Source organism: Amblyraja radiata, chromosome 12 (genome assembly GCF_010909765.2).
Source record: "Amblyraja radiata isolate CabotCenter1 chromosome 12, sAmbRad1.1.pri, whole genome shotgun sequence".
Taxonomy (NCBI): Eukaryota; Metazoa; Chordata; class Chondrichthyes; order Rajiformes; family Rajidae; genus Amblyraja; species Amblyraja radiata.
Genome location: NC_045967.1, coordinates 15,076,128 through 15,101,918, shown reverse-complemented (window position 1 = coordinate 15,101,918; position 25,791 = coordinate 15,076,128). Strand labels below are relative to the sequence as shown.

General features: G+C 44.6%; 1 protein-coding gene across 1 annotated transcript; it reads right to left on the bottom strand.

Annotated features, from left to right (window-relative positions):
- Positions 1-273: 273 nt before the first annotated feature.
- Positions 274-12,018, bottom strand: LOC116978960 (aristaless-related homeobox protein-like). The gene is made up of 5 exons (XM_033030274.1): positions 11,677-12,018; positions 10,869-11,334; positions 9,623-9,668; positions 6,037-6,317; positions 274-1,108 (listed from the first exon to the last, which is right to left on the bottom strand). The coding sequence occupies exons 1-5, from the start codon at positions 11,924-11,926 to the stop codon at positions 883-885; spliced, it is 1,269 nt and encodes a 422-aa protein (XP_032886165.1). The 5' UTR covers positions 11,927-12,018; the 3' UTR covers positions 274-882.
- Positions 12,019-25,791: the final 13,773 nt, after the last annotated feature.

Below are 25,791 nucleotides of genomic sequence, written 5' to 3'. Positions count from 1 at the left end.
TTAAGGTAGAATGTATTTTTAAGGCAGAGATGAACAGATACTTGATTAGTAAGGGTGTCGAAGGCTGGAGAATGGGGTTGAGAGGGAAAGATGAATCAGCCATGACTGAATGGCAGAGTAGACTTGATTAGCCGAATGGACTACTTCTGCTCCTATGACTTATGAACTAGGAAACTACTTCACCTCCTGCTGTCCTTGAAGTCCTGACGCTATTTATGCAGCCACAGTGTAAAGAACAACTTCTTGGAAGCGTCCATATCACTGACAACATCATTAATTCCACGTTTATTTATTTGTATAAATCTCAGAAACCACAAGGGACAAATCACTTACTGTTAAAATACTATAATTCGGTTGAATCAGATGGCATTTCATAAATTAAATAGATCTTCATATGGCGATCCGTGTACTAAAATTCCTAGCTATACAGAACAAAGACATCATCAGAATAAAGTCCCTAAATAAAGACATCATCTCTCCCACCCAATCTTTTAGAAGCAAAATCACAGCCCAAATGAACACGGTGTCTCTATCGAAATGACTTTGGCTTTTTAAATAAATTGCTTAGAGCACAAGGCAGTTCTGCAATAGATACTCCTACAGAATGTCAAAATGTGACTGAAGTTGACGAATTTAAGAATTTATTAACAGTTAGCGTGTGATAGCGTGTGCCCATTCCCAATAGGTAAAGGAGCTCGCTGTTAACCCGGACCTGGCGGACTTGTCTTTCGTCTGATGTCTTCCGCCCGTGAGTTTTAAATCATTTCTAAGTACCAGTTCGGCAGACAACAGTTATCCGATTGCGTTCAATCTCACGGATTGTTTTATCTGTAGATATTGTCCGCCCGGTCGCTGAAGTACAGTCTAGTTACTAGGATGTCCTTAACAGATCTGCTTGCCCGAGGCGGTGAAGGTGGGGAGCAGAGAGATGGCGGGGCCGTGTGCTGTATGTTCTTTCGCCTTCAGTCTCAGGCTTGCGATGCTGTTGGACTTCCTATCCATGGCCGTGGAGTCAGAGTGCGGTGGGAAGGGCCCGGGGTCCGCCGACGGGACAGAGGGCTTCACAATCAGGGAGGTCGCCATGAGAGGGTTCATCGCCGTGAAGAATCTGCAAAACACAACGAGCTATTCAGCTGTAGACACAAGAAACTACAGATGCTGGTTTATTGAAACAAAAGGCACAAAGTGCTGGAGTAACTCGGCGGGCCAGCCAACATCTCTGGAAAACATTTGTGGGAAGGAACGGCAGCTGCTGGTTTACACCGATGCATAGAGAATGCTGGAGCAACTCAGCGGGCCAGGGAGCATGTCTGGAGAACATGGATAGGAGACGTTTTGAGTCGGAACCCTTCCCTAGACTGATTATTGTAGAGGGAGAGAGATGGGAAGGGTATACCTATTAGGGCGCATGTTGACGAACAGAGATCAGTACAGCACATGAACAGGTCCCTCGGCCAACAACGTTCAGGCCAGAAGGAGGTTTAGATTAAGATGGCATAGTGTTGGGAGCAGATATAATAACAGAGTTTAGATAGGCACGTAGATATTCTGGGAATTAAAATATATGAATCATGTGCCTATCTAAACACTATTTGGTCGGTTACAGTAAACACACCCTGTGTCCACTCAAAATGATGTCAAGACCAGTACATCAGGCTGCACATAATCCATATTCCTCCATTCCCTGCATATCCAAAAGCCTCTTAAACGCCACTATCGTCTCTGCCTCCACCACGCCCCTGGCATCGCGTTGCAGGCAATCACCGCCTTCTGTATAAAAAAAATATGCCCGCACATCTCTGTTAAACTTTACCCCTCTCACCTTAAAACCACACCCTCTTGTCTTTGACATTTCTATCTTGGGGGGAAAAAAAGATTCTGACTGTCTATCTTAACTACGCCCCTCATAATTTTATATATTTCTATCAGGTCTCCTCCTCAACCTCCGACGTTCCAGAGAAAACGACCCAACCTCCCCTGAAACCTAATAACCTCTAATCCAGTCAGCGTTCTGGTAAACCTTTTCAGCACCAAAAGAAGTGAGGTGTTGCAGATTCTGATCACGCCCCTTCCAACCGGTCAACTCTAACACTGGAACAAAACAAATACGAATTATTGCAGGTTCTGGAAAAGACCCAGATAGCCACACAGCATATGCGAAGAGATAAACTGGCATCATTTCAGATCAATAACTGGTGTGGGTGTTTGAACTGAAATATTCCACTGTCTCCGCGCCCTGAGTATGGCCTGATTTCCTTTCCCCCGTTAAATGTTACTTTAACTTGACAGCGTTGACGCCAATGATGGCTATATACGAGTTAATAACGTTATAGTCCTTATAATTCAGATGCGCCGATTCCAAATACAACAAAACAATTATGGCAACTAATTCAGCGGGAAGGAACTGCAGATACTGGTTTACACCGAAGATAGATACTAAATTCTGGAATGACTCAGCGGGACCGGCAGCATCTCTGGAGAGAAGGAATGGGTGACGTTTCGGGTCGAGACCCTTCTTCAGTAATTTATGGCTATTAAAGGTTGAAAATATTTGCTGCATTTGTAAATTTGCCTTGATTTCAGGACCCGGTATGAGCAATTTTGCATTTGAAAAATTAAAGAAAATCGAACAGGAAATACAACGAGACAGGTTGGTGTGGACCGATCGCTGGAATAATGCTACATGATATATTGAATTGCATCGGACACACTGCGGAGAAGTGTAAAAATCGTCCCAGCAATAATTCACCAATGGGGATCTAAGTGTTACTCTGGGCTGGGGTAAATTTCCGACATGGGTCTTGTTCGTTGCACAGTCGGAATAAACTTAACTCTGCTCGGGCCACAGTTAACCCTTTCACCACCATAGACAAGTCGCTTCCATAACGCAACAGTACTTCTGAAGAAGGGTCTCGACCCGAGACGTCACCTATTCCTTCTCTCCAGAGATGCTGTCTGACCCGCTGAGTTACTCCAGCTTTTTTGTGTCTATCTTCGGTTGAAACCAGCACCTGCAGTTTCGTCCAACACAGTACTCTTTGATACGATCGCAAATTTTCCCGCATTGAAAACAAAATAGAAAACTATAAATAAACTTTCGATGTTATTAATAGAAAATAGACACAACAAGCTGGAGTAACTCAGTGGGACAGGCAGCAACTCTGGGGAGAAGGAATGGGGGACGTTTCCACAGGAGACCCTTCTTCTGAAATATATTGCTACTTTCTTCGATTGTATTTATAGGAAAGAAAGCCTTCGTGGCTGGAGACTGGTTGAAATTGATTGGAGATAGACACAAAAAGCTGGCGTAACTCTGTGGGTCAGGCAACATCTCTAGAGAGAAGGAGTGGGTGACGTTTCGGATCGAGACCCTTCTTCAGACCCGTCTTCAGAATTTGATTGGAATTGGTTGTACAAAATGATTTGGCTAGTTGCAGACAAATAACGTCGAGTTATCCATAGAGTGCGGGCATTTAATCGTGAATACTTCATAAAAAAGATGGGAAGACGGTTGTCAATGCTCGGAGGGTGATAAGATACTGGAGTGGTGGACCCGGATTGTGAGGGATAGGCAAGGTTATACAACACTATATAAATATATGCGATCAATATTTTCATTTCAACAACCATGAATCATAAAAGTGAGATTTCAGATTTTTAATCATCTGTATATTTTTTCACGCCTTTCCTTTTCAAACGTAAGAAAATGGAGGTCAAAATTAAATTATGCTGATCGGAATTCGATTGCTCCATTCTCCTAATTCCCTTTTGCTTCTTTCAAAGCACTGTTCCCAATATCATTGTAAGCACATTCCATTGAGATCCCATTTAGGCAAGGTTTGATCTGGTAAGAACAGTGAAATAATGCTTACTTCAATCGATTAAGTGATTTCAAGGATATTGCTAGTTATTTTTGATTGAAAAAAATGCATGCATTATCCAGGATTCGATCTTAAATTACTTTCAAAGATAGGCACAAATCGCTGGTCAGGCAGCGTCTCTGGAGAAAATGAATAGGTGACGTTTCGGGTTCATTTCTTCACCCATTCCTTTCCCCCCAGAGATGCTGTCTGACCCCTTGGGTTATTCCAGCTTTTTGTGTCTATCTTCGGTTTAAACCAACATTTGCAGTTCTTTCCTACGCACTTAAATTATTTTCGTTGTATTTTAACAACCATTAATCATAAATCGCATGCTTTTCTGCACCTTCGATTCAGAATTCACATCAACGTTCCCGCTATTTGGAATATTGTGGTCACCCCACTCTGGTAGGAAGTGAAGGCTTTTAAATGGGTGCAAAAAAGGTTTACAAAAACGATGCCTGGATTAGGTAGGTTGGAAAGACATGGATTGTTCTCTCTGGAATGCCGGAGATTGAGGGTGGACCTTATACAAGTATATTCAATTATGCGAGGCAGAGCTAGCGGAGACGATCAGAACCTTTTTTTCCGAGGATAGAAAGACCAAAGACCAGAGAGAGGCAAAGTTCAAATGAGATGTGCGAGGCAATTTTTTTTTTACACAGTGGGTGGTGAGTGTGTGGAACGCGCTGCCTGGTGTGGTGGTGGAGGCAGATATGATAGTGGCATCTAAGCATTTGTATAGGCACATGGATGTGTAGAGATTGAAGGGATGTGGATTTATATGCAGGTAGATAAATGTTGGGGTTGGCATCAATTGATGGGCCAAAGAGCGATTTTTCCCTTCACCGCCAATGTTCGTTTTAACGCCGATATCGACGTTAATTATAAATGATTGAGCACCATTTCCAATGTTACTTAGTCTTCATATTATTCTTTCGGCAATGAAGAAATCGCGCTGTTTGTGTGGTTAAATGACAATGTGGTGCATAATGTGATTCAATAAAATGACGTAGGGAGGAATTGATTTAGTCCGAGGGTGGTGAATCTTTGGAATTCATTGCCACAGATGGCGGTGGAGGCCAAGTCATTGGGTATTTATAAAGCTGGAATTGACATGTCCTTGATCAGAAAGGGTGTCAAAATAATGGGGAGAAAGCAGGAAATAGGGTTGAGAGGGAAAGATAAATCAAACATGATTGAATGGCGGAGTAGATAAATCAAACATAGGTCGAATGGCTTAAATCTGCTCATATGATTGATGAATTATCTATTATATAAAGGTCTGTGGCTGCCGCCTGCCGTCCGGCTACCTTTCTGCCTTTTGATTCGTTCCCATCGTGTGATGTCACAATGCCCAATGCTCGCAGATGTCCAATCGGGATGGATCCATTTACATATGCCTTTGCACCAGCCCCAGCCCCAGCCCCTGGTGACCGTGTCATCGTGTGATGTCACAATGCCCAATGCCCAAAGACATTCTTGCCATAGAGGGAGTACAGAGAAGGTTCACCAGACTGATTCCTGGGATGTCAGGACTTTCATATGAAGAAAGACTGGATAGACTCGGCTTGTACTCACTAAAATTTAGAAAATTGAGGGGTGATCTTATAGAATCTTATGTTTCTATGTTTCCCTCTCCACACCCCTCTCCCTCTCCCACCCATCCCTCTCTCCCCCACCCCCCTTCACTCTCTACGCCACCCCCTTCCCTCCCGCCCGCCCCCATCCCCTACCCCTCTGTCCCTCTTCCACCACTCCCCCTACCCCTCCCTCCCCACTCTTCCACTTCTCTCCCCTTTCCCCCTCCACTCTCCCTCCCCACTCTTTCCCCTCTCTCCCAACACCCCTCCCTCCTCCCCTCCCTCCCCATCCCTCCCCTCCCACACATCTCTCTCACCATCCCCCTCTCTCACCCCCTACCCCGCTCTCCTTTCCCTCCCAAATCTGTCCAGTTTCCTCCTCCTCCTCTCCCCTCCTTCCCCTCTTCTCACCCCCCTCCCCCCACCAGTGTGTTTGGGGGGTGGTTAATGCGAGTGTGATGCCGCAGCCCCCCCCCCCCCCCCCCGCAAACGCCGTTGGGGAAACAGACCCAACGGGTCTGCACTTGGTCTAGTAAACAATAAAAAGGATGGTTAGTACTTTTTGCAATAGGTGCGGAGATGGTTCCACCAACCTTCCAAAGTGTGGGTTGAGTAAGGGATGTCTGAAGAAGGTGGTCCCGATGAAGGTACTGATTCCTAGCTGGGCTGCCGAGCTGTAGGCGCTGGGTGCTGTCGCCGGAGAGAGTGTTGGTATGGATGACGACCTCCAACTCGGATCCATGCCGGTGGATTGGGTCAGCGGTACATCCAAGTAGAGCTCCAGCGGACTACTCAATGACAACCCGTGCGGATGGGCCAGGCTCCCTGCCTTCTCACGCTTCCTCCACTTGGCTCTGCGGTTTTGAAACCAAACCTTGAAAGGCACAACGCGACATTATCAGAATGTGCGCCTACCCGAAGCTGACCAATAAACCATGTCCAGGAAGGAATTGCACATGCTGGTTTACACCGAAGATAGACACAACATGTTGGAATAACTCAGCGGGACAGGCAGCGTCTCTGGAGAGAAGTAATGGACTCACTCTGAAGAAGGGTCTCGACCCGAAACATCACCCATTCCTTCAATCCAGAGATGCTGTCTGTCCCGCTGAGTTACTCCAATAGACCAAGACCACAATTAATTAACAGCACCATGGAAATAATCAATGGCGATTTCCGTGACCCGAGTGTCACAAGGAGAATTCTGGACTTAACTGGACTAAACTAAGGACTTAAAATGTAATTTCTAAATGAAATGCCAGGTGTTGGAGGAACTCAGTGAGGGGGGCAGCATTTTGGGAGGGGGATAGACAGGCGAGGTTGAGAGTCGAGATCCTTCAGCAGTCTGACCCGACTCTCGTCGCTCCAGTTCCTCCAGCACTTTGTGTTTTGCTCAGATCCCAGCATCTGCAGTTCCTCGTGACTCCATTCAGAGTGAAATAGTTGGCCAAGGGGAAGTTGTTCCAGACGGGGAAACAGAAAACGTTGCAAGAACAGACAATGTAAGAAACATCGTTTGTGGAGAGTTCACGTTTCAGGTAACATTCACTGCATTAGACCCCGCTGAGACCAAGGGTCGCTGATCTGAGACTATACCCCTGTTTAATTTTCTATGGATGCTGTCTGACCTGCTGAGAGTTTCCGGTATTTTCGGTATTTATTTCAGATTGGCGCTTTTTTAAAATTTCATTTACTTTCGATTGGGGCTTATTTGTAAAGGATACGTGGCTAGAGTTCAGAGTTAAAGCATGGAAATCAGGCCTTTTTAGTTCACGCCAACCATCGATCGCCCGTTCACAGTAGTTCTATGCTACCGACAACCCTGCAGGTATTTGGGACGTGGGAGGAAACCGGAGCGGTCACAGCGGGAACGTGCAAACTCCACACAGGCAGCACCCGAGGCCGGGATCGAACCCGGGTTTCTGGCGCTGCGCCGATGTAGCGAAACTGTGCGGTGGGAAGTTCTGATATACCTGTCCCCAATGCCAATGTTTAAGGATTATTTTCAAACTCTCTAAGTGTTTTTTAAAAAATCGATTCGTTGGCAGCTCACATCCATTCCGAGTACACAACTATCAATGTGGTTCAGCCGAGGATAATACCCCAATTCAGATAACAGCGATTCGCAACATATAATTTGAGGAGAGTGAATTTTATTTTCAACTCAAATGGGAAAGCGAACTGAAACATCGGACGTGCAGGGTGACGCTGTAGGTAACTTGAATTCTTAACCCGGGGGTCTCATGCCTAAAATCCGCAACAACTTTAGTTCAGCGGCAAAAAGGGTGTTAAATATTTCCAGCGATTTTTCTTTAGCGTTTGAGTGGATGAAAGGCGAGTTGAATTGTTACTACATTTCCACAAGGAAGATGCACCCTTTGTGTCGGTACTTTACAGAACTCAAGACAAACACAGAGTGATGGAGTAACTCAGCGGGTCAGGCAGCAACTCTGAATACAAGGATGGGTGACGTTTCGGATCGGGACCCTTCTTCAGACTGAAGAACTAAGAACTTCAGACTAAGTCTGAAGAAGGGTCTCGACCCGAAACGTCACCTATCTTTTTTCTACTCGATGCTACCCGACACGCTGAGTTACTCCAGCACTTCGTGTCTCTATCTTCGGTAATACCAGTATCTGCAGTTCCGTTCTGACTGGTGCAGACACCAGTCTGAAGAAGGGTCTCGACCCGAAACGTCACCCATTCCTTCTCTCCAGAGATGCTGCCTGTCCCGCTGAGTTACTCCAGCTTTTTATCTTTCTGCAGTTCATTTCTACGCTTTACAGAATCCAAGTCAGTCTGGTATCTCACACTGAGGTCGCCTGTTACATAGAAGAGAGAACACGGCACAGCACATGAACAGGCCCTGCGGCCCACAATATGTGCCGGGCATGAAGCCAACTATTATTTGCCAGCACATAATCCATATCTCTCCCTGCATGTCCATATGCCTAGCCAGCAGTCTCTGATCATCATCTCTGGTAGCGTGTTCCAGGCACTCACCACCCTCTGCGTAATAACAACTTGACACACTTATATCTCCATTAAACGCTGCCTCTCTCGCCTTAAAGCTATCTATGCCCTCCAGTATTTGCCATTTCCATTCCTTCGATAAAGATTCCGACCGGCCACCCTCTCTATGCCTCTCACAATGCCATGCATTTCTATTCTGGCGTTCCAGAGAAAATAATCCGAGACTGTCCAACCTGTAGCTAATACTCCCCCGAATCCAGGCATAATTCTGGTAAACCCGTTCGTCTCACAGTCCAGACCCCCTCGAATATTTCTAAGTGCAAGGTTTTTCGCTTTCTCGACGTTAAATCTTTGTTGATAATGGTGTTTAAACGCTGTCGTAGAACGTGCGAACCAATCATAGTTATCATATTTTTTTATACTTGTGTGTGAAACAATTCTCTCCTCATATTATAATCATTATGTAATAAACACGGAAGTTTCATAGTAGAGTCATGTTCTCCAGAGACACTGCCTGACCCGCTGAGTCACTGCAGCACTTTGTGGCCTATTTTTTTGAATTCATAAAAAAAAAATATTTGTTCTAACACAAAAGTGTGACACTATTGTGTAATAACTGTATTTGTGGTGACGTTTTAATAATTTCTGACAAGATAAATCTTCGGTTTTTTTGTATTTACTCAGCAAGGTTGTGTTTTAATTAAATAACCGTGCCCAGACCGCCCAGTCCCGCTGGTGCTGAACGCCATATGGTTTCTGTTCGCGAACACTCGCCAAAGCCCTTTGTAATTTCTCCATCCCCAGAGAACGGAATCAGTGAAAAAATCACTGAATGTGGATAATTTAACTTTGATCTATCTGCACCCTTCATCAGGAGTTACCGCAGGAATGTTTGAACGTGTGACTTCATCTATCTAAACAATTGGGAAGTCTTAACTCTAGCCATCTATTATAAAATATTTCTCCCGAATTCTCTCACGAAGATTTCGCCCGTTTTTAAGAGATGCTGCCTCGCCCGCTGAGATACTGCAGCACTCTGTGTCTATCTTTGAGATAGATACAGATTCTCTGAGACTATTGTGTATCTGCCATGCCCCTCCCGCGGTTATGCCTACGGGCCCCAGTTAACGCAATTCTGCATTTGATGAGTACGATTTAACCCTGTCCCGTCCATATACCGCATAAAGGAGTGAGAAACTCACATACCTGGACCCGTGCTTCGGTTAAATCGAGTCTCATTGCCAGGTCTTCCCTGCGGAGAAACACAACACATTATTGTCCCCGTTTAACCCGACTAATATTTCAAGCATAACATTAGTATCCAGCGGACCTGACACTAAACGGTCTACCCCGTCACAGATATGGTGTGATAGAGTGATACAGCGTGGAAACAAGCCCTTCGGCCCAACTTGGCCATGCCGACCAACATGCCCCATCCCCACTAGTCCCACCGGCCTGCCTCGAAACCTGTCCGATCCATGTACCTGTCTAAATGTTTCTTAAACGTTGCGATATTATCTGCCTCAACCACCTCCTACGGCAGCTTGTTCCATACACCCACCACCCTTCGTGTAAATAAATCCTCAGGTTCCCATCAAATCTTCACCCCCTCACCTTAAACCTATGTCCTCTGGTTCTCTATTCCCCTACTCTGGGCACGAGTATTCCGCCAGTGTTTGTTCTTAATCCACAATTTCCAGCATCTGCAGAAATTTTCTTTCGTATCAGAAATGTGTGTTTTCAACACAATTTCGTTACAGAAAATTCATTTATTTAAGGAGCAAAGCTAATACTTCATCGTCACATCCAATGAAATAATTAAACATAATGCGAGTATTTTGCACATATGCACTCTTTGTAAATCATTCCCTCAAAGTTGGAAAATAATATCGGGGAGTGAATGGTTAGGGGAAAAAAGGGGGATATGGATTTTAATATGTATACAGTATTTTATAGGATCATTTCTAATCATATTTGAATTTTAAATGCAACCTACTTTTTTTAAACGGGGTAGAAAATATATTTCAACTCGTGCGAGGTAAATTTGTTTTGCGATTTATTTTATTGTTGAGGGTAATTAGGATGACAACGTTTTAATCATTCGTATTCACTTCTTTGTAATTTGACATTTGGGCAGTTACATAGATGGGAAAGGTTTAGAGGTATTTGGGCCAAACGCGGGAAAGTGGGTCGGCACGGACAGGTTGGGCCGAAGGGCCAGTTTCTGTGCTGTATGACAAGAACCCACCCTATGAGGGGGGTGCCTTATTCCAAGAAGCAGAAGTCTAACGGACAGAAGAGGAGGATGTAGATTTTAACACTTATCCGGTAATTTCTAGGAATCATTAATTTAATATGCAATCTACTTTTTAAACGGTCGGTGCAAACGCAGCAGGTAACTGCGGGTGATAGTTAAGGTCGCTGGCAGTTTCCTGAGCCGACCCTCCGTTACCTTGTAAAGACATCGGGGTAATGGGTTTTTCTGAAAGCTCTCTCCAGTTCCTCCAACTGAAAGTTGGTAAATGTGGTTCTGTAGCGCCGCTGTTTCCGTTTGAACGGCCCGTCCTCTTGTTCATCAATGCAGGGGAAGTAGTGAAGGCTGGTTTTACCCTCCACACACTCTCTCTCATCCGCTACTTCCTCCGTCCTCTCCTCCTCTTTCCCCTCTTCCAGCGACTGGCTACCTGACTCTCGCTCTCTCTCCCCACCACTTTTTCCAGCCGGCGTCGAAGGCAGAGCGTTTGGCCCCTTCAGTTCGCCCCGTCTCTCCACTGGTGCTGCCAGCGAGTCGGCTTCGTTCCTCTCTTCATTATCCCGGCGTCCAAACCCTCCTTTACCTCCCCCTGGTTCAGAACGAGCAAGGCCCGTTGAAAACTGATGCCAACCCACCGTTTGCTTCCGTGAACCGGCCAAATGACCTGAAGAAACAAAAATAGAAACGAAAACCAAATCATAACAAGATTTATTTCGATAACGTTGCAAAAATAACAACGAGCATTTTAAACAATGCTCCCGTATTTATACATCTATACATTGCCTTATACATTTATACATGTCCCCTATATTTAAACATTGTTGTTTAATAAATAATCACCTCACACACACACACACACACACACACACACAAGGTATAAAAAGCAGAGGCTTTTCGAAAATTCTTTATAAACGAATAAATTAAGAATAGTTTTTGTTTTTGGAAGGTGCGTATTTTGAACCAATGCTCCTTCTGCACCGACACGATTAGGTCTCCAACAACTTACCCGCATTTTCCTCCATTTGAAGTGATTTGCTTCCATTCTCCGTTCTACCCGGAACCATTTCTCCCCTGAAGTTTTTCCCAGTTCTGGTGCCAGGCGAGGGGGCATCTTGGCGTTTCACGGGCCGGTTGGTGCGCCCCAAAATGCTGTCAATGAGATACGAGGAGAGCAGGGGGAAAGGTTGGGACTTCTCAGTACAGGCGGAATCCAGGTTCCCGGGACAAGACAGCGAGCTGCTCCTCGCTGTTTGCATCTCGCTCCCGCTTTTCGGCGAATGTCAGGCGACAAACCTTCCTCCCGAAAAGCATCAACATGTCTAATGAGCGCATTAATGACGCTTGGCAATTTGAGAGCCCACCACTTTAAATACACATCTACGGCCACACATCCCATTGGTACACGGTGTGACCAGCGCCACACTGTTGTGCAATCTAAAATCTGGGCTGGACTTCATCTTTTGTAAGGACCTTTAAATTAAATCAACTAACGGAACCAAGGGTAAATGCACTGAACCTTTCATCCCAGAGTAGGGGAATCAAGGACCAGAGGATATAGGGTTGTGAGGGGGGGACGATTTAATAGAAAACTAAGGGACATTTCAAGGGGTTGTGGGTGTGTGAAATACACTGGCAGAGGAGGTATTTGAGGCTATTTAAACATTCATTTGGACAGGTACATGGATAGTGTGTAGAAAGAAACTGCAGATACTGGTTGAAGAGCCAAAATGCCACCTATCCCTTTTCTCCAGAGATGCTGCCAGACCAGCTGAGTTACTCCAGCACGTTGTGTCTATCTTAGGTACATGGACAGGGTAGGTTGAGAGGGAAATGGGCCAAACTCAGGCAGGCGGGACTAGTGTAGCTGGGACATGTTGGTCGGTGTAGGCAAGTTGCGCTGAAGGGCTTGTTTCCACACTGTATGACTCCATAACTCTACAAGATGAACCATATCAATAATGCCATCCTGCCGTTCTGTATACACACTTTCATGCTTGGTAAATTCGCTTCTTTCCATTTTTTTTTTCAATGTAAAAAACAAATTCATTATCGATACTCAAAAGAAATGTAAGATGATATTTACCAATGCAAACAAGAATCACTGATGGCCTGTCATGTTAACTCCATTCTTCTCTCTACAGATGCTACCCGAGTAGAATTTTCTGCCTTCATTGCAAAGGGCTTGTGGAATCACTTAAAAAGATTCAATAAGATTAAGGGCGAGTGGTTGCAGCCACATCCCTTGGAGCCTAATGTGATAACATTTAGCAACTGGAAAGCCATTGTAACTACATCTTCATTTTTATTGATTGAAAGATGCAGCATGGAAAGAGACACTTTGGCCCACTAAGCCCACGCAGACTATCAATCACCCATTCACTCTGGCTCCATGTTACCCACTTTCATATCCACTCCCTACCACCTGTATGTCTTTGGAAAGTGGGTGGAAACCGGAGCACCAGGAGAAAACCCACACGGTCAGGTAACCTAGATAGGTGGAAATGCAGTCCTGCAATACTATACTGTTTAGTTTATTTTGAATGTACAGCATGGAAACAGGCCTTTCAGCCCACACCAAGTCCACGCCAACCATCGGTCACACCTGTGTACACCAATTCTATATTATCTTATTTTCTCCTCCACTCCCTACACACTAGGGACAATTCACAGAGGCCAATTTACCTAACCTACAAAACCGCAAGATGTGGAAGGAAAGCAGAGGACCCGGGGGAAACCAATGTGGTTACAAGAAGAACTTGGAAACTCTGTACAGATAGCACCTGAGGTCAGGATTGAACCCGGGTCTCTGGCACTGTGAAGCAGTCGTTCTACAGCTGCACCATTCTGTCTTCTTTCTATGATATGGTTCTATAAAATTCTTATGAAAACTTCTCACATTTCAAATACTCACTTTAACTTCCTTGAATAAGTTTGCTGTTCATAGGCAGTTTTAACACAGTTTTCGCATTGTAGACCCAGGACCTGAGGAAGGAGACCTGCACCATTGCATCTCATTTGAGGAATTCCTGTAGAAGTATCGCCGGAGCTTTGCTTTCCTCTCAAAATCCACCACTCCCTTGAGTAAGAGTAGAGCAAACTGAGCGGCTCCTAACAATCTTATGTTCTGTCGCAATGTGTGTGCAAAATGAAATATAAGATTTTGCACACACCCAACAGAGTGAGATGTCCATCAGGGAATGTTGCCGACTGGCCCATCCCAGACTGCAGGATTTAAGGGGTTGTCCCACTTGGGCGACCTAATTGGCGAGTTTAGAAGAGTTTGAAACAATGACATGTTGAAGACCTCCTTCGACTATGTAGAAGACCAGCTTCGACTAGCTACGACTAGCTACGACTAACTTTAGGAAAATTGGACACCGAATAGTGGAGAGTGAAGACGACCTCCTTTGATCTCCTTCCACCTCCCTTCGACCTCCCTTCAAATATGCTGAAGACTATCTACAACTACCTTCGACTACCTTCGATTACCTACGACTAACATGTAGGTATGTTACAATACTTACCTTAAGTGGCACTGCAGTTCTGCCACTGGTCGTGTGCGCGACTTTGCCGCCTTTGGGGGGGGGGGGGGGTGGGATTAAAATGCAGTTTTCTCCTGCCTGTTCGAGATATATTTTCTCGGGCTGCTAGCTGATGCAGAAAAATTGTTCCAACTTCCGTTCTCGGAAGTTAAAAAAAAATCGCGGGACAATTTAATTGCTGGAGTAAAAAAAAAAAAAGCGACTTCTAACGCAGTCAACGCCGACAATGGGACGGGTCTCACGTAGTGGACAAAACATGGGGTAAGTCGTGTATTTTACATATAAACTTGCTTCTTAGGATGACTTTAATCAAAATTTCCTTGGCGAAAATGTGATTTTGGTCCCAGACGAACCGGCAGTGTTTTTCCTGCCGATATGGGGTTCAAATTCACCGCAACTGCAACGTTCCAATCGATCACGTTCCACAAAAACCCACTCGCAAGATGATTTAAAAGCCCATTAATTTACGGGAATTAAACATTAAATTCCTTCCATTTGGCCTATAAATTCATGACAATGAGATTTAAAAATCATGTTATATTGTGAATTCTTGCGTGAATGTTATTTGGACACTTAGGCTATTTAAAAATGTTAACCTTTTCTTAAGAAATGGATAGATGTTTAGATCTAGTAATTGAATTTTGTAATTAGCTACATTTAGGTAACTAACTAATTATATGCTTTAATTTCAGGTCATCCAAGTAAGATTGTTTCATATTTGTTTCAGAATGGTTCAATCTATAATAACTGAAAATCTTTCAGTTCTCTTAATTTTTAAGAAAGTTATGGGCTTTTGACTGTCCTCGATCACAGCTTTTGTGTTAAGTCAATGGAAAAGCAATAGGGAACAAGATGCTAATTTCCGAGTATGAAAATGGCGATAACTTTTTTAATACTGAAGAAATGAAAGTTAATTAGGTGTGAAATTAAACTTCTTTTTATGCTTTAACTGATGGGATAAATTGCAGACTTGATTTTTAAAATCTCAAAATGTTGTAATATTGCTATAACATGCCGACATACTACGACCTACTGCGACTAAACCTACGAGTAAAAAATATTTTTTCCATGCCGACCTTTTTTTACTTGCGGGCATTTTTTAAAATATTGAATAAAACGCCGCGACCTAGCTGAGGCCTCGAGTACGCGGAGACCACTCTCGAGCATGAAGGAGAGTTACGAAGACCTCCTATGACCTTGTGTCGACCATGCTGCAAGTATGAGTCGAGGTCAAACTCACCGGAACTCGCGGATTTGGTCGCCCAAGTGGGACAGATCCTTAAGTGCTGAGGGATGCACTGAAGCTTGGTGCAGCCAACGGCAAGGCTCTGTGGGGGAGGACCACAGTCTCGGGTCCTTCTGCTGCTGGACATTGGGGGGGAAGGGTGAAGTGGAGATGCCATTCAAACAAGGGAAGGGATATCACACAAGGGGCCACATTAGTGGCAAGGGTACCGGGTAAAATAATATTTGTGAGCACTACGATACAACGTAAATGAATGTATGTAAAGCCTCCGAGAACGTTGGAATGTCGTACAGTTCTTATTTTGTATATATTTTTCATTTTGAATTAAGATTATTTTGATTAATTAAACAACTTAACCTAGATTGAACTTGGTAACATAGGCAGAGAAATACCAAATGGAAGGAGACAACGTGCTGCAGTAACTCAGCGGGTCAGGCAACATTCCTGGAGAACATGGATATGTGAGTTGACGGCCTGTCCCACTTTGCGATTTTATGGGCAATGACCGGAGTCAGTGACTGATGCCCGATGTCACCTAAAAACCGTCAAGTAGTACGACACAGCCGCGTCACAGCCGCGTCAAGGTACGACACTCCACGTCACCATGTGTCACCAATTTCCATGCATCACCATCCGGCACCATAGGACGGCATGCGACAGCATAGAACAGCACCTGTGATGCCACATCCGTCAAGAGGGGTCAATGTACGTCTACCCCTGACACGATATGGCAAGACACGACAGGTTGCATCATCTGGGGCAACATCGCGACGCATCATGCATGGTGACTCACGATGACGCACAATAAATTAGCATAGGCAATGACTGTGCGTCACCATGTGTCACCATGCGGCACCACGCATCACCCATACGTCATCGTGCGAAAGGGCGCACGACAAGATAAGACACGCAGATGTCGCGCGAGGATATTGAACATTCCAAAATCCAGAGGCGGCAGGGAGACACCGCGCGTCAACCAGTTTTCAGGCTGTCGCCTAAAATGTCGCCCTTTACTCAAACACTTTGCGTCATTCTTTGTAAACCAGCATTTGCAGTTCCTTGTTTCTCCAATGACAAATGAAATTTGACCCTGAAAAATGTGAGGAGATGCATTTTGTAAGGAATAATTGGATTTGGGAATACACCACAAATGGTGTGACCCCAAGAATCAGCGTTCTCTCCTCTACTCCATCAGTCTTCCGCAACCTGAAACCTCTTCTGTGCATTTCCAACTACAAATATTGCTGGCCTGAAGAATTTCTCCAGCACTCTGTTTTTAACTGCAGATTCCAGCATCTGCAGTCGCTGGTGGCCTCTCTTATGCTCTTGTGTGTTCTCTGATAAGTTTAAGGAGCAGAATTAGGCTATTCAACCCATCAAATCCACCATCATTCAATCATGACTAATCTATCTTTCCCTCTCAACCCCATTCTCTTGCCTTATCCCCATAACCCCTGACACTGTCAATCTCTGCCTCAAAAATATAACTAACTTTGGCTCCACAGCCATCTGTGGCAATAAATTCCATAGATTCACCATCTTCCGAGTAAAGAAATTCCTGCTCATCTCCTTTCTAAAGGTATGTACCTTTCATTCTGAGGCTGTGGCCTCTGGTCCGAGACTCTCCCACTAGTGGAACCATCCTCTCCATATCCACTCTATCTGGGCCTTTCATTATTCAGTAAGTTTCAATGAGGTCCCTCCTCATCCTTCTAAACTCCAGCGAGTACAGGCCGAGTGCCTTCAAATGTGCATTATATGTTAATCTATTCATTCCTGGGATTTCCTCACAAAATCTTCAATGGTGCAGTGGTTTAATGGTTCTTTATTATCATGTATGCACAGCACAGTGAAATTCTTTTGCACAACCCACAAATGCACAGTCGGCATATTTTGGCACCATTTCCAAAAAAAAGAATAAGTCCAAAGTACAAAGTCCGGTACACATGCTGGACGTGCTGGAGCACCCCCGATCCAGGTAAGCCCAGGTACGCCCTAGGCTGCTGCAGATCCGTGACCCAACATCACTCTCCTCGAACAAATTCCTCTGTGTCCCGGAAACGCCTCCAGCAGCTGACCTTGAAGCCGCTGGAGGCAATACCCAGGTCCCTCACCTACTGGCCCACTCCTCATGTTAGTCGCTGCCAGCAGCTCCCTTCTCCTCCACTCTTCGGTCTTCGGGAGTTCCGAGCGGTCTGCTTGGGCCTCCTTTGCAGCGGAGAACCAGGTTTGCTACGGGCTGCCCGCCGGGTGTTTGTTCTCATCAGCCACCAAGTACATCCTTGTTCTCTGAATCATGAAGAATAAACATACAGTAAGGAGAAGGTATGGTTGGCAGGAAATGTTTTTGCTTGGGCACAAGATTAAGCAATGTCCAACATAATGTCAAACTATCATGATGCCAAATTTACAAGAACTAATCCAAATTTCTGGGGAACCCAAGATTCACAGATGATTTTGTAGATCCATATTCTGGTGTTGATTTGGTTTAAAATAATTAAAGATCCATCGTAGAGGAAATCGACTTTCATCTTTGCAATATTCTACTCTTCAAAAGCCATCACTCCAAAGTTTATTGTGCTTTGCATTCTTTGATGTGCAGCAAATGGCGAGGCCACTGAGCAACAGTGATGAAAGTTTACAACCTATTTAGTTTCACTTATTTAGTGCAAGATTGGTTTAAGTAGTGGTTTATTATTGAAATGTACTGGCAAAGAGTGACAAACTTTATTTTGTGTTCTAGCAGTCAAATAGTGGTGGCACGAGGCACAGCTGGTAGAGTTGCTGCTTTACAGCTCCAGAGACTCATTTCAACCCTGATTTTGGGTGCTGTCTATGTGGAGTTTCCACGTTCTCCCTGTGACCGCATAGGTTTCCTCTGACTACCCCCAACTCCTTCCATATTCCAAAGATGCACGGGATTGTCGGTTCGTTAGCCTCAGTAAAATTGCCCCAAGTGTGTAAGGAGTGCATGTGAAGGTATGGTGACGTAGAACTAGTATGAACGGGTGATCAATGATAGCTATTAATGACTATGATATAGTTGGGATCACGGAGACATGGCTCCAGGGTGACCAAGGCTGGGAGCTGAACATCCAGGGATATTCAATATTCAGGAGGGATAGAGAGAAAGGAAAAGGAGGTGGGGTAGCGTTGCTGATTAGAGAGGAGATTAACGCAATGGAAAGGAAGGACATTAGTTTGCAGGATGTGGAATCGGTATGGGTAGAGCTGCGAAACACTAAGGGGCAGAAAACGCTGGTGGGTGTTGTGTACAGGCCACCTAACAGTAGTAGTGAAGTTGGAGATGGTATCAAACAGGAAATTAGAAATGCGTGCGACAAAGGCAAAACCGTTATAATGGGTGACTTCAATCTACATATAGATTGGGTGAATCAAATTGGCAGGGGTGCTGAGGAAGAGGATTTTTTGGAATGTATGCGGGATAGTTATCTAAATCAACATGTAGAGGAACCAACGAGAGAGCAGGCTATTTTAGACTGGGTATTGAGTAATGAGGAAGGGTTAGTTAGCAGTCTTGTTGTACGTGCCCCCTTGGGCAAGAGTGACCATAATATGGTTGAGTTCTTCATTAGGATGGAGAGTGACATTGTTAATTCAGAAACAATGGTTCTGAACTTAAAGAAAGGTAACTTTGAGGGTATGAGACGTGAATTGGCCAAGATTGACTGGCAATTAATTCTAAAAGGGTTGACGGTGGATATGCAATGGAAGACATTTAAAGACTGCATGGATGAACTACAAAAATTGTTCATCCCAGTTTGGCAAAAGAATAAATCAGGGAAGGTAGTGCATCCGTGGATAACAAGGGAAATCAGTGATAGTATCAAAGCGAAGGATGATGCGTACAAATTAGCCAGAAAAAGCAGCATACCGGAGGACTGGGAGAAATTCAGAGACCAGCAGAGGAGGACAAAGGGCTTAATTAGGAAAGGAAAAATAGATTATGAAAGAAAACTGGCAGGGAACATAAAAACTGACTACAAAAGTTTTTATAGATATGTGAAAAAAAAAGATTAGTTAAAACAAATGTAGGTCCCTTGCAGTCAGAAACGGGTGAGTTGATCATGGGGAACAAGGATATGGCGGACCAATTGAATAACTACTTTGGTTCCGTCTTCACTAAGGAAGACATAAATAATCTGCCGGAAATAGCAGGGGACCGCGGGTCAAAGGAGTTGGAGGAATTGAGTGAAATCCAGGTTAGCCGGGAAGTGGTGTTGGGTAAATTAAATGGATTAAAGGCCGATAAATCCCCAGGGCCAGATAGGCTGCATCCCAGAGTACTTAAGGAAGTAGCTCCAGAAATAGTGGATGCATTAGTAATAATCTTTCAAAACTCTTTAGATTCTGGAGTAGTTCCTGAGGATTGGCAGGTAGCAAACGTAACCCCACTTTTTAAGAAGGGAGGGAGAGAGAAAACGGGGAATTACAGACCAGTTAGTCTAACATCGGTAGTGGGGAAACTGCTAGAGTCAGTTATTAAAGATGGGATAGCAGCACATTTGGAAAGTGGTGAAATCATTGGACAAAGTCAGCATGGATTTACAAAAGGTAAATCATGTCTGACGAATCTTATAGAATTTTTCGAGGATGTAACTAGTAGCGTGGATAGGGGAGAACCAGTGGATGTGGTGTATCTGGACTTCCAGAAGGCTTTCGACAAGGTCCCACATAAGAGATTAGTTTACAAACTTAAAGCACACGGCATTGGGGGTTCAGTATTGATGTGGATAGAGAACTGGCTGGCAAACAGGAAGCAAAGAGTAGGAGTAAACGGGTCCTTTTCACAATGGCAGGCAGTGACTAGTGTGGTACCGCAAGGCTCAGTGCTGGGACCCCAGCTATTTACAATATATATTAATGATCTGGATGAGGGAATTGAAGGCAATATCTCCAAGTTTGCGGATGACACTAAGCTGGGGGGCAGTGTTAGCTGTGAGGAGGATGCTAGGAGACTGCAAGGTGACTTGGATAGGCTGGGTGAGTGGGCAAATGTTTGGCAGATGCAGTATAATGTGGATAAATGTGAGGTTATCCATTTTGGTGGCAAAAACAGGAAAGCAGACTATTATCTAAATGGTGGCCGACTAGGAAAAGGGGAGATGCAGCGAGACCTGGGTGTCATGGTACACCAGTCATTGAAAGTGGGCATGCAGGTGCAGCAGGCAGTGAAGAAAGCGAATGGTATGTTAGCTTTCATAGCAAAAGGATTTGAGTATAGGAGCAGGGAGGTTCTACTGCAGTTGTACAGGGTCTTGGTGAGACCACACCTGGAGTATTGCGTACAGTTTTGGTCTCCAAATCTGAGGAAGGACATTCTTGCCATAGAGGGAGTGCAGAGAAGGTTCACCAGACTGATTCCTGGGATGTCAGGACTGTCTTATGAAGAAAGACTGGATAGACTTGGTTTATACTCTCTAGAATTTAGGAGATTGAGAGGATCTTATAGAAACTTACAAAATTCTTAAGGGGTTGGACAGGCTAGATGCAGGAAGATTGCTCCCGATGTTGGGGAAGTCCAGGACAAGGGGTCACAGCTTAAGGATACGGGGGAAATCCTTTAAAACCGAGATGAGAAGAACTTTTTTCACACAGAGAGTGGTGAATCTCTGGAACTCCCTGCCACAGAGGGTAGTCGAGGCCAGTTCATTGGCTATATTTAAGAGGGAGTTAGATGTGGCCCTTGTGGCTAAGGGGATCAGAGGGTATGGAGAGAAGGCAGGTACGGGATACTGAGTTGGATGATCAGCCATGATCATATTGAATGGCGGTGCAGGCTCGAAGGGCCGAATGGCCTACTCCTGCACCTAATTTCTACGTTTCTATGTTTCTATCAATGGTCCTTGTAGACTTATAGGTCATGTTATATCGATCTATCAGTTAGTCAGTCAGTCAGTCAGCCAGTCAGTCGGTCGGTCGATCAATCGATCAATCAATCAATCAATCAATTGGTCAGTCGGTCGGTCGATCGATCAATCGATCAAATGATCAATCAATCAAACAATCAATCGATCAATCAAATGACTGAAACAATCAATCGATTAATCGATCAATCGAATAATTGATCAATCGATCAATCAATTGATCAATCAATCAATCAAATCAATTGATCAAATCAATGTCAAATACTTGATCAGTTTCTGAGCATCCACAGCCCTCTGGGGTTAGAAGAATCCCAGGAAAACTCTCTTCATTTCCATGCTATATACAGGGGCACTTCCCCTTACCTCATCTCCTGCATCTGGTGCTCCTGATGTGGCCTCCTTTAAATCAGCATATAAACAGACCATTGATTATCCACTCACACCAGTTCTATGTTATGCTACTTTTGCTTCTACTCCCTCCATGACAGGCATTTTTACAGAGGCCAATTAACCCACAACTCCCCCTGTCATTGAGATGTGGCTCGATCACGTTGAGCACCGGCTCCCCTCAAGGCTGTGTGCTCAGCCCGCTGTTGTTCACACTGCTCACACATGACTGTGCTGCCAGATTCAGGGACAATAAGATCATAAAATTCGCAGATGACACAACAGTGGTGGGACTCATCAGCGGAGATGAAGAATCAATGTACAGGGAGGAAGTGAAACAACTAGTGGACTGGTGCGGCAACAACAATTTAGCATTCAACATCGACAACACAAAGGAGATGATTATCGACTTCAGGAGGTCGCAGCCAAAACACACCCCCCTCAACATCAGTGGCACCACTGTGGAGAGAGTGGAGAGCATAAAGTTCCTCGCAGTGCAAATTACAGACAGTCTCACCTGGTAGAAACATAGAAACATAGAAAATAGGTGCAGGAGTAGGCCATTCGGCCCTTCGAGCCTGCACCGCCATTCAATATGATCATGGCTGATCATCCAACTCAGTATCCTGTACCTGCCTTCTCTCCATACCCCCTGATCCCTTTAGCCACAAGGGCCACATCTAACTCCCTCTTAAATATAGCCAATGAACTGACCTCAACTACCTTCTGTGGCAGAGAATTCCAGAGATTCACCACTCTCTGTGTGAAAAATGTTTTCCTCATCTCGGTCCTAAAAGATTTCCCCCTTATCCTTAAACTGTGACCCCTTGTTCTGGACTTCCCCAACACCGGGAACAATCTTCCTGCATCTAGCCTGTCCAACCCTTTAAGAATTTTGTAAGTTTCTATAAGATCCCCCCTCAATCTTCTAAATTCTAGCGAGTACAAACCGAGTCTATCCAGTCTTTCTTCATATGAAAGTCCTGACATCCCAGGAATCAGTCTGGTGAACCTTCTCTGTACTCCCTCTATGGCAAGAATGTCCTTCCTCAGATTAGGAGACCAAAACTGTACGCAATACTCCAGGTGTGGTCTCACCAGGACCCTGTACAACTGCAGTAGAACCTCCCTGCTCCTATACTCAAATCCTTTTGCTATGAATGCTAACATACCATTCGCCATTTAATGAATGGTGTACCATGACACCCAGGTCTCTTTGCATCTCCCCCTTTCCTAATCGGCCACCATTCAGATAATAGTCTACTTTCCTGTTTTTGCCACCAAAGTGGATAACGTCACATTTATCCACATTATACTGCATCTGCCATGCATTTGCCCACTCACCCAGCCTATCCAAGTCACCTTGCAGCCTTCTAGCATCCTCCTCACAGCTAACACTGCCCCCCAGCTTCGTGTCATCCGCAAATTTGGAGATGTTGCATTCAATTCCCTCGTCCAAATCATTAATATATATCGTAAATAGCTGGGGTCCCAGCACTGAGCCTTGCGGTACCCCACTAGTCACTGCCTGCCATTGTGAAAAGGACCCGTTTACTCCTACTATTTGCTTCCTGTCTGCCAGCCAGTTCTCTATCCACATCAATACTGAACCCCCAATACCGTGTGCTTTAAGTTTGTATACTAATCTCTTATGTGGAACCTTGTCGAAAGCCTTCTGAAAGTCCAGATATAACACATCCACTGGTTCTCCCTTATCCACTCTACTAGTTACATCCTCGAAAAATTCTATAAGATTTGTCAGACATGATTTACCTTTCATAAATCCATGCTGACTTTGTCCAATGATTTCACCACTTTCCAAATGTGCTGCTATCCCATCTTTAATAACTGATTCTAGCAGTTTCCTCACTACCGACGTTAGACTAACTGGTCTGTAATTCCCTGTTTTCTCTCTCCCTCCCTTTTTAAAAAGTGGGGTTACATTAGCTACCCTCCAATCCAAAGGAACTACTCCAGAATCTAAAGAGTTTTGAAAAATTATCACTAATGCATCCACTATTTCTGGGGCTACTTCCTTAAGTACTCTGGGATGCAGCCTATCTGGCCCTGGGGATTTATCGGCCTTTAATCCTTTCAATTTACCTAACACCACTTCCCGGCTAACCTGGATTTCACTCAGTTCCTCCATCTCATTTGACCCCCAGTCCCCTGCTATTTCCGGCAGATTATTTATGTCTTCCTTAGTGAAGACAGAACCAAAGTAGTTATTCAATTGGTCTGCCATGTCCTTGTTCCCCATGATCAATTCACCTGTTTCTGACTGCAAGGGACCTACATTTGTTTTAACTAATCTTTTTCTCTTCACATATCTATAAAAGCTTTTGCAGTCAGTTTTTATGTTCCCTGCCAGTTTTCTTTCATAATCTATTTTCCCTTTCCTAATTAAGCCATTTGTCCTCCTCTGCTGGACTGAATTTCTCCCAGTTCTCTGGTAGGCTGCTTTTTCTGGCTAATTTGTACGCTTCATCTTTTGTTTTGATACTATCCTTGATTTCCCTTGTTATCCACGGATGCACTACCTTCCCTGATTTATTTTTTTGCCAAACTGGGATGAACAATTGTTGTAGTTCATCCATGCAGTCTTTAAATGCCTTCCATTGCATATCCACCGTCAACCCATTAAGAATCAATTGCCAGTCTATCTTGGCCAATTCACGTCTCATACCCTCAAAGTTACCTTTCTTTAAGTTCAGGACCCTTGTTTCTGAATTAACAATGTCACTCTCCATCCTAATGAAGAACTCAACCATATTATGGTCACTCTTGCTCAAGGGGCCACGCACAACAAGACTGCTAACTAACCCTTCCTCATTACTCAATACCCAATCTAGAATAGCCTGCTCTCTCGTTGGTTCCTCTACATGTTGGTTTAGAAAACTATCCCGCATACATTCAAGAAATCCTCTTCCTCAGCACCCTTGCCAATTTGATTCACCCAATCTATATGTAGATTGAAGTCACCCATTATAATTGTTTTACCTTTGTTGCACGCATTTCTAATTTCCTGTTTGAGGCCATCCCCAACTCCACTACTACTGTTAGGTGGCCTGTACACAACTCCCACTAGCGTTTTCTGCCCCTTAGTGTTTCGCAGCTCTACCCATATCGATTCCACATCCTCCAAGCTAATGTCCTTCCTTTCTATTGCGTTAATCTCCTCTCTAACCAGCAACGCTACCCCATCTCCTTTTCCTTTCTGTCTATCCCTCCTGAATATTGAATATCCCTGGATGTTCAGCTCCCAGCCTTGGTCAACCTGGAGCCATGTCTCCGTGATCCCAACTATATCATATTCATTAATAACCATCTGCACATTCAACTCATCCACCTTATTACGTGCTCCTTGCATTGAGACACAAAGCCTTCAGGCTTGTTTTTACAACACTCTTACCCCTTATACAATTATGTTGAAAAGTGGCCCTTTTTGATTTTTGCCCTGGATTTGTCTGCCTGCCACTTTTACTTTTCACCTTGCTACCTATTGCTTCTACCCTCATTTTACACCCCTCTGTCCCTCCGCTCACACATTTAAGAAACCCCTTCCCTTTAACTCCATCCTCAACTATCCCATTTGACACCCCACCCCCCTTATTCAGTTTAAAACCACCCGTGTAGCAGTGGCAAACCTGCCTGCCAGAATGCTGGTCCCCCACCTGTTAAGATGCAATCCGTCCCTTTTGTACAGTTCCCCCTTACTCCAAAACAGATCCCAGTGATCTAAGAATCTAAATCCCTGCCCGTGTACCAGTTCCTCAGCCACACATTCTGGTCCCGTATCTCTCTGTTCCTGCTCTCGCCAGCACGAGGAACTGGAAGCAAACTGGAGATAACAACCCTGGAGGTCCTGCTTTTCAGCATTTTTCCGAGCTCTCTAAAGTCACACTGCAGAATATTCATCCCCTTCTTTCCGACATCGTTTGTGCCGACATGCACTACCACTTCCGGCTGTTCACCTTCGCCCTTGAGGATTTTCTGCACTCTGTCCATGACATCCTGGATCCTGGCACCAGGAAGGCAGCACACCATCCTCGAGTCCC